We start from the raw sequence: 10,257 nt of genomic DNA on the forward strand, positions 1-10,257 counted from the left end.
GCGTTTTTAAAAATCTATTTGATATCAGCATATGAAAATATATTTGAGTATATTATTTTTTCAAAGTGTCAGAAATGGATAACAAAACTGATATTTTCAATGACTACTTATTTTTGTCCAGTTTTAACATCGGTATCGATTATCGGCTACATGAGTTTTAAAATATTGGCATATCGGATATCGGCCAAAATCCCCATATCGTGCATCCCTAATTTTTTTCTTTTTAAATCGATATTAGGAACTGAAAGATCTATATTAAATCGGGCGTGCAACAATTTTGATATAGCCTACCTCCAAAATTATTTTCCCCACACCCCTACAGTAAAGGATACAGTCAGACTCCATATAGAGCATTTTTTATTTCTCTTGTCGTAGTACATTGGTATGTCGTCAACCTTCGCTCATTTCATTAGATTCTAGAAATGCATTTAATGATCTTGTGTCTTGATAAACACTTATTAGTTACAGGATGAAATATCTGAAAAAAGAGAGAAGGTACAGCACATGACCTCTGGAAGAACTCTCCAGATTCTTCGGCGTTTGGGCAACACAAAGAGTTTTTTTGTGTTTTGGGTTGAAGGATTTCAAATGTGTTCAGCTGAACCGGAATGTATAACACTACTTTTGCAGTGACACCACTGTGTGTGTGTGTTTCTTTTTTTAACCACCACTCTCAAATGATGCTAAGATTTAGGTTAATTGTGGTAAATATAGCCTATTAGTTTGCTTAAAAGAGTAAATTAAATTTAAACAACTGAATTGTTAAAGTAGATCAGAGTTAACAGGAAGGTCATTCTGACCATTCAGCATCCTGTCTGGAGTAAAACGTCATCAGCTAAGCCTTAAAGTCTGCATTCTTTGGGATTAGATTAGGTAACTCTCTTACTTGGTCGCTGCAGTGAGGCCTATAAGCAGGTATACATGCATTTGTAGCAGAGTTGTGAATTTTAAACAACTATATTAACTATGTGTAAATGGACTCCTTATATAATTTTGCCCCAAAGTATTAGTAATTTGTTTTTCTTTGATACAAAGCTGTATACAACAGATCTTCATTTAAAAGAAGCAAACATATGCGGGATGTTTGTGATTCATCAGTTGTCTCATAAGCAAACACTGCTATTTCTTTTTTTCTTGGTAAGAAACAATCCAATCAGAGCCCCACACACGCAGAGGCAGTGTTTAGTAGAGCACTATACCATGAGTCCCCCTGCAGGCTCTTTGAGGTAAAAGTCTACTGCAGACAGACGTCATGGGGCTCGCCGTTTCTATCCCTGCTTTCAGCTTCTCTTCATGTTCCTTTCTCTACCTCCGATTCTGCTCGGTACAAAGAGCCCAGTGGCATGACTGCTGAAAATTAACAATACCACTGAAGTGGTTGGCATTAACAGTCTCTGTCTTGCTGTGTCTTTTTATGTCTCCCAAAAATCTCCTGCCCTCTGCCGTCCTCTGTTGTTTTTTTTTCTCTGCCTGTGATGTGTCTTGCTCGTTCTGCCTTAGCCTTTAATCTCACCTTTTTCCACTCCTCCCCACTGCCATTCTCTGGCCAACGACGGCAGCGTTGGCTTACTCTGCCCAGAGGCCAAATGTAAAAGCAGTCGGTGCCTATTCTTTCGACACAGACATTCACTCACAAACACGGCTAAGCGAGTACACGCCAGTAATACCTCTTATAGGGAAAACATACACAGCTGAGAGGTACATGCATACAAATTGGGCAGGCATATGTTGGGTGCCAAGCAGGGGACAAACAAACATGTGTTCTCTGTCAACACACACACACACACACCTGTGCACGCTCTCCGTCGTATTTGTACTCGCAGGTGAACTTTGCCTCGTCAAACTTCTTCATCACCTCGCCGACACCCTTGGTGGGGTGTGCCAACATGGGCCTCAGCGGCACGCCTGCAAACACGAAAGTCAGCGTGACGAACTTGGAGGAAGCAGAGATTCACAACCAAACAGGTACAGCTCAGTGGATTTCTATAAATGATAAAATAATTCATTGTGAAGAGACCTTCTTCGGTCTAGCACAGCAGAACCGGTGCAAACAGGCCTTTAGGTTATAGGAGGTGAGGAAGTTTTCAAATTCTCAGGATCTGTAAAATTCCCCCTCCTTCAACACTTCTTGGCATGAAACACAAACATCACCCCGACAACTGTCATCGTGTCAAAAATCACACTGAAAGAAGTTCTTGCTCTTATTTTGGCGCCATATAAAAGCGCAGTGACTCACGAGCTGTTAATCTAAGCCTCAAAAGCAAAAGCAGTGATGTAATATGATGTACAAAGCTTACATTCCAGATTGAAATCTCCCAAGGCGACAGATATTTATACTAGGGCCAGGCTTTAAATCAAACCAACAAAAAAGCAAAACAAAACTAGAGAGGAGGACGGAGAACATCTATAAGTGGACAAAAAGGATGGACAGAGAAAAATACATGAATACAGAGGTGAATAGATGAAATAAGGAAAACAGTTTCCCTTTGCTTGTTCCTAATCCTGATGGGGAAATATTTTAGTCAAACTTCACACGTCTATAATTTTCCAACCTGCGTAGGAACCCTGTCTCTGAGTACTTCACCTGCCAACAGAGTTAGCAACTGACCAAAAATCCTCCAATTTAGTTTCCCAATTTAGCAGCTCGCAGATGGCAGGCGGTATAAATTTCCCACCATGGTGCCAAAGCTGCTTATCCCACACGGTCCAACAACAATTTAATTGGGAACTAATTCTTCGTTTAGAGGTTTTATCTTTTTCTGATAAATATCTGAGTTAAAATAACCGACTGGCCTCCATGAAAAAGAATCAATACACCAAACGTTTGGTGTTTTAGACAATATAAACTCCCCCCTTCTCTACTGGCAGCTTACCTGGGGTGAGTTTGCAGTGTTTGGGCAGCTCGTCGATGCCTTCTTTCAGCAAAACGGGGATGATGACGTCGTAATTTGGCATCTCGCTTGTAGTTAAAAAACAATAAATGAGGGGGAAAAAAAGACCAAAGCATTATAAAGAGCTATATATTGCAGGTGGCACGAAATAGAGAGTGCAAGCTGATTCCAGGAAGTCAAGTTCAGGACTCAGTTACCAGTAAGTTTGTTTGAGAATGAGGCTCTTCTCTTCAATCCAGGCCCGCCTGCTCTCAGCACTCATCCCTTTCCCTGCGTCAATCACAGCGGGAGGGAAACCTATAAAGATAGAGAGAGGTTTGGGGGGGGAATCGCTTTCAAACAGATGTGGGGAAGTGTTTGAACATTTGTATGACCTAAAATTTACTGGATGACAGTTCAGAGACTTCTCGAAGCCCAAAAACGGGAAAAAATCTGAGTACATCTGCATAAGATCCATGTTCTGTGATGAATTCTTCATAAGGCAGAGATGAAATTTTACTCTCAATGTTTCTGTAAAGGGGGAAATAAATTACCAGCCTAATTATTTATTTTGTTTCATTTTGTTGCATTAATAATAATTATGTTTTAAATTATAACTAAATTGAGGCATTAAGCCGAATGATTGATTGCAAAGATCCGCTGCAGCCGAACAAAAAAACAGAAGAAATTGCGCTTTAGGCTGACCTGCCTGATTAAAAAACAAGGAAATAAATAGACAGAAAGGTTTCAAAGGCAGAGCAGAGATCAATGCAAGTTTCCACAGCAAGCTCCAGGTCTAATTGACTCTCTCTAACACATTCCTTCAGTCGTCATGACTAAACAACACGTTTTAATAAGTCACAATGGAATCCGTCTAATTTGGAGTCTCAGGTGTTGGTGAGAACGAGTCGCAACAGCAGCTGGAAGCGACCAGTGAATGATGCGTTGTCAAACTGTCCCCTTAAAAGTGATGAATATGTATTGGTGAAAAAATATGCTCCGTGAGTTGCCGCAATTTTTCCCCATCCCCGGGCTTATGGCTGTACGTTGGCTTTATCACATTTAAGATGCTGGTTTAGCATCTGATTCTGCTAATTAGTGCAATGAATATTTTAACACCGCTTTTTAAAGTCAATTCTAAATAAGACATGGCTGTACTCGATCCTCACCTCTTTTAGTGTCACTTCCTTCGCTTTTTAGCTCGTTCTTCAGGGGGTAGCTTAATGGAGCTTGTTAATTACGCCGCATACAGTTTGCAACTTTGGAGCTAAATAAGTTATGTGGGTAAAACGTGAGCATTTCCAAGAGGTAAGGGGAGAACAAAGCTAAACCGTGGGCAGAAAGCTTCCAAATACGTATGGTGAAGAAATAGATCAATAAAAAAAGTTGAACAGGTGGATCTAATATTGGTCACATTGTCCCCTTTCTCTTTTAATGCAGGTGTGAAGCCTTTCAAAGGTACATATATACATTTATCCTGTCAGTATTCTGTCTTACCTTAAAACCACAAACTCTATCTTATTGAGATTTCTAGAAATAAAAACCCATCACCAGCCTTTGAAATTCAGCAAAATGTATATTTTAGAGCAGAAATAGCTTGTTTAAATAAGAGTAAAATTATAAAATTTCAAGCAACTTGTTCTATTCAATTATTAATTTAAAAAGAAACAGCGGACAGATGAATTTGTTGGTATAATAAATGCTGGTAGCCATTTATTATGCAAAGTCATTAAGAGCAGCTGTCCAGGAACCTAATGCCTTTTCCACCATACCTGAATCACAGCAATGGCTCCTAAACCAGGCCTGTAGAACCTAATGACTTGTTGAGGAGGTCATTAAGCCTTTTAAATAAGGCATATTGGTGCAGGGGTGAATCTAAAATCTGCAGGACAGGGGTTATTAAGAGACGGAGCTGGGTGCTCCTAGCATAAATAGTTATATTGTCTAAAGTTTAAAGCAATCTGAACAGAAATTAGGGGCATAAGGAATTTCAGACAGGATGCAGGTTGTGCTGCTCCAGTTGGCTTTCAGTCTCTTGTATTGTCAAAAATGCATTCGTCACAAGCTAAGAAGCAAGCGCTAGAAGTACGGATTATAGGTGACAAAGAGTAAGGAGAAAGAAGGGGCCGCGGTGCCTGAAATCCTTAGATCCAGGGAGCAGCTTGGGGAGTTCTGGCTTGAAAAAGAGCTCCATTTTCCCAGCGACGGTTTCCAGGTCCATTTTGGGCTCAGTGTGAAGCAGTTTGAAGATTTGCTGGGCGAGTTGGACCAATGGTGTCAAGGATCATCAAGTAATTTTTGGTCAATCAACGAGCGATACGCACCATCCTAAGGAAACGCCCTGATGAATGCAGGCTTCATTTAAATTGTGGACCTTTATTACAATCAGGTCCATTTCTATCGAGTCCGGTTGAAACAATCATAGAGAATTAAAGCAGATAGAAGAATTCTCAAAGAACAACGATTATAGCTCCCATTTATTAAGCTTCAGAAAAAGCAAAAATAGTTCCTATATATGGCTGCTCGGCCTGCAGCTCCTGACCGTTACTAAGGGTATTCAGGAATCCATACCACAAACAGCAATCAGACACAATACTAGCTTCTCCTCTATTTTGCTCTCTGGTCTCCCGCCTGATGAAACCGCTTCTCTTAACCACATGTCTGAGGGCCGCAGTCAAAGTTCAGCATAGCTTATTGTTGGCTGTGGCTGTACTTTGCTCGACACGGCGCATGCTGTTCAAAATAATGGGTTTCAAAGCGCAGAGGTGTGCACGCTGAGTCCCGCCTGAAAGGCCCTTAGGAGGATCATTAAAGAACAAACACTAGGAAGGAACTCAAAGGGAAAGTTATGAGGAGGTTTATAATTTCAAAATAAAGCTTTGAATAGCAAATGGAGGAGTGATCAGTCCATCACAGTCCATCTAGTCTCCTTCCACCTGAAAATGGAGAAAGAAAATGGCCCAACTGCAAACCTACAAAGCGATGGCTGAACGAAGCAAGAACTCTGCAGGAGCTGAGGGGATTCATACCCAGATACCACTGCGAGTCGATCCCTCCATTAAAACTCAGCAAAATCCACTGAAATCTGTTGGAAGTGGCTTTAATATCAAAATTAAAACAATCAAGGCAGTTTTCTTTACCTTTATCACGTTTCTGAAGCATTTGCTGTAATTTTAAAAATGCGACCGACAGACCGCAATAATACCCTCTGTTTTTTCCTCTTGTTCCAAAGACGAGTGAACACGGTAACATCCCCCATTCATCTGTGTTAAAGGAAGGGAGCAGCGTTTCCCGCTCACCCATCAACACTCATTAAAACCCCTTTCTATTCTAAATGTGCTGGAACTTTCTTCCTCGCACACATCGATGAGCAAATCAGAGGCAGTGGTGTTACTGAGCCCACACTGCGGGGATGTGGATCGATTCTCCACCCTGCAACTGAGCCACAGTCACACCAGACCATTTACCAGGCATCCATCAGACACACTGATGTGTCTCTGATTGATACAGTACTTCTCCAACAATCAGGTCTTATCTGTATGGTCCACCAATTATGAAACAACACAAGCTGGAAATTGGCCACTGATTTGGCATTGTGGTATAAAGGCTCTTTCACGGTTTTCTGTTCCAACTTCAATCAGTTCCTGGACTTGTCAAATCAGGATTAGATTATCCAGACCGTTATTCTTCTCATACGGGTTTAAAGATGTTTGGGGTCTAAACCAGAACCCAGGTAGGTACAAGCCTTTGAATTTTCAGTCAGATAGGATAAAACCGATGGACGGACATATTGATACTAGACAAAGGAGTGACCTGAGCATTTTAAACCTTTCACACTTTTTCTTTTATTATTTTAATAATTTTTTTTCCCTCAACCTTTTCCAAATTGCTGTTCATCTTTAGAAATACAAGTTTTCCTTTTCCCTAAACTATCTTTAGACTGCACACAAGCTGCCATGCAAATTTAACAACTAACTTAATGCTTTATACTCAGTGAAACACTTTGAAATTCAAACTTTAATGTCAAGAGCTTTATTAGAGCACGGAGAAAGAAATTTTTTTTTTTAAGGTTAAAAATGTACATTTTTAAGGGCAAAAATTAAGGTCAATATAATTATTAAAACAGTCACTTGTTCTAATATGGTGAAGAAAGAGTCCTTCTATAAATTGTGAAATTGACTTACAAAAAAAGAAGCACATTTTTATTATATCACAACCCCCAGAACATTAATGTTGACAGGGGAACTCAATTTTAGTTTTTAAATGAACTTTTGAACTTAAAAAAATTTACTTTTCCATTTTTTTTACTTATCTTATTAAGTTTTTAATTTATTACCTTTTCCTTAATTGACAGTAGGTAACATTATACGACTGATGGAATACTATGAAGCAGTTACCCTCAGCAAAATGGTGTTTATATCACCAAAACTGGTAACTCATTAAAGGAATAGTACACCCAAAACATGATTAGCCTTCATTTTCTACTCACCCCCATGCTGAACAACACTCTGGAGTACTTTTTTGATATCTCAAATGCATCTGGAGATCTGGGAGGCTTCTTGCTGTCTGCTGACATTCAAATAATGGAGGTCTATGGCGCCCGAGGCAGAAAGGTCCATAAAAGTGCACAAAAAACGTGTCAATATTCCTCCATACTGCTCGTCCAATGTATTCCAAGTGTCCTGAGTGGGTAGCATCCAGAATTTACTCGAAACAAAGTCGTTTAGAATGTTTTTAGAGCATAAACAGTAGTGTATAGGATTTCCTGAAAGCGTGTTCACGGCGCTACGGAAACCGCGGCAGACCAAACCAGATGAAAGTGCGCATTCAGCTCGGCAAAGAACTCATGCTCTTCCTCAACACTGAAGTCCTCATACATTTTTCTTTCGTTGTTTCTTTCTTTGCACAGGTAAACGGCACATTTCTTCTTCTACGCTTGCATTATCGGCAGAGCAGACGCTGAATGCGCACTTTCATCAGGTTGGTCTGCCGGCTTCCGTAGCATCGTAAACGCACAGGCGCGCGCTTTCAGGAAATACTTGGAATACATTGGACGAGCAGTATGGAGGAATATTGACACGTTTTTTGTGGACTTTTATGGACCTTTCTGTCTTGGTCACCATAGACCTCCATTACTCCACCATAGACAGCAAGAAGCCTCCCAGATCTCCAGATGCATTTGAGATATCAAAAAAGTACTCCAGAGTGTTGTTCAGCATGGGGGTGAGTAGAAAATGAAGGCTAATCATGTTTTGGGTGTAATATTCCTTTAAGGGTTAAAGCTGCGCACAAACTTAAAAAAATATATATATAATCATAAACTGATGTCAAGAGATGATGAAACTGGAAGTTCGACACAAAAAAACAGTAAAACTGCATTTAGGTAATTGGAAAATAAGATAAAACGTCGGTTTAAAAGGTTGATATCTGCTTTTTTACTCAGATCAAATGTGATGGTTGACAAAATATAAAAACATGGTCCATTGCTTTCAGTGTTGGTCCAGGTGCCAACACTGAAAGCAATAAAAATGTTTCGTATTTTTGTATTTTTAGATGACTGCTGTGACAGCAGCAAAAGTTGGAGCCAAGAGGAGATAGTTACCTTGTCCAGGTGGGGTCAAGCAGACAGCCTGGCTAAGAGCGGAGAGGACACTCTGCTCAGCAAGGCCAATCCTCAGCTTCCCAGCCAGAGACCTGCCCAACAAAACCAATAAATCAACAACAGCCGTTCCCACCATCTTCCACCTGTTGCACACGATAAGCTCCAGTCAAACCTGGTGCATGAGCACAGACAGGTCCGCAGATGCCTATGGTCACATGTGAAAGCAAACATGTGGGAGTCTTTTTTTTTTTTTACCTGACTATGTAGCGGGCCTCAGAGAAGCGGCACGCCACAAAGAGGCCTTTGATGATGTCGATTTTCTTATTCATGGCCTGAGGCAGGCGGGAGGAAATTGAGATTCACAGAGGAAGAGCGGGAGGAGATAGAAAGCAGGAAAAAAATGGATATAAAAAGAAAAAAAAAAAAAAGAGGTTACTTGAGAGTACAAACTGCATGTTCAACTGTTCAAAGCAGGAAAAATGAACTAATTGAACAGGAGAGATTCCAGCCAGGTGACAACTTATTCACCGGCTGGAAAAAAACTTCTTCCTTCTGAAGGAGACAAGCTAGTCAATTCCAGTTCTGTGAACATGAACAGCTTTATTTCTATAGCGGAATACTAGGAGGCAAAAAAACAAAATACAATGCCCTGCAAAACTATTTAAATCCCATGAATCTGTGTCACTTTACCACAAGCTGTGACCCGTTTCCTTCAGATTTTATGAACTTGATCAGCACAAATTTATGCAAACTGAAAAGAGGAAATGAAGGGAAAAAAAATGGATCGTTTTTAAGTTACAAATTGAATTTAAAAGTTAACTGGGGTGTGTCTCCACCAGCTTTGCACATTTAAGAAGTGCATCTATTCTTCAGAAGATGCTGGAGCTCGGTCAGAGCAGCGATGCAGAGCAGTTTTTCCGGTCTTGCCACAGACGCTTAGTTGGATTTAGGTCTTGACTTTGAACCACTCTAACACAAAATGCTTTGATCTGAACTTGTGTCTCTCTGATCCTCAGGGCCCACTGCTCTTCATGTTGCAGATAAGTCTCTGCTCCAACACATCTGATTCAAATGATTGCATTACTGCCTTGACATGCCATCAGCTGGTGCAGAATGCCCCTTACCCATCCATTCACATTAGTGATTCGTGTGGCAGCAGGGGACACCTAAACAAGTAGGTCAGTGGCTCCTGAGGGTTGAGAAACACATTTCTGTATGTTTGGGTTGCTTTGCTGCTGTAAAGTGAACCTCAGCCTCACTCTAGACTCTTCCTCCAGTGTTGTGGTGTGTTTAGCTTCACCCATTATGCCATCACTTCTGACTTGCTTCTATTTCCAAGCAAAAGAAAAGCATCCAGAGAGGATACCGCTGCCACCTCCATGTTATGAGTTCAGGGTGATGTGCAGCAGGGATGGCGTGCAGACCGGTCCTGAGACCTCCATCCCTGATGTGTAGTGCTAGTTTTCAGCCACACAAATGAAAACAGAAGCTGCACTTTATCTGGCTTTCTTTTTAACCACTTTTTGATATAATTTTCCTACTGAAAGCATCTATAGCTGCATTTCCATTACATGTCAAATTGTGCAAATTATAATGTAACCCTTTAAAGCCCGATCCAAGAATAAAACAAAACAGAAAATTACTTTTTTCATTTGGCCTTTTAACAAAATATGTAAAAAGAAAAAACAGAAATACATTTTTGATATTAATAATGTATTACTATTCTGTTATCAGGTATATCTGATTGTGTACAATAGGATTTTGAGCAAAGTTTTTACCATTAAA

General features: G+C 40.4%; 1 protein-coding gene across 1 annotated transcript in view; it reads right to left on the bottom strand.

The window, feature by feature from the left end:
* Positions 1 to 10,257, bottom strand: part of lig1 (ligase I, DNA, ATP-dependent) — a 101,060-nt gene that overhangs the window by 50,975 nt on the left and 39,828 nt on the right. Inside the window, exons 13-17 of the mRNA XM_015387230.1 lie at positions 8,728 to 8,804; positions 8,473 to 8,564; positions 3,089 to 3,188; positions 2,874 to 2,959; positions 1,790 to 1,905 (exon numbers count right to left, since the gene is read on the bottom strand). Of these exons, the coding sequence (XP_015242716.1) occupies positions 1,790 to 1,905; positions 2,874 to 2,959; positions 3,089 to 3,188; positions 8,473 to 8,564; positions 8,728 to 8,804 (471 nt within the window). The remainder of the gene's footprint in view (positions 1 to 1,789; positions 1,906 to 2,873; positions 2,960 to 3,088; positions 3,189 to 8,472; positions 8,565 to 8,727; positions 8,805 to 10,257) is intronic.

Source organism: Cyprinodon variegatus, unplaced genomic scaffold (genome assembly GCF_000732505.1).
Source record: "Cyprinodon variegatus isolate N-32 unplaced genomic scaffold, C_variegatus-1.0 Scaffold17, whole genome shotgun sequence".
Classification (NCBI taxonomy): domain Eukaryota; kingdom Metazoa; phylum Chordata; class Actinopteri; order Cyprinodontiformes; family Cyprinodontidae; genus Cyprinodon; species Cyprinodon variegatus.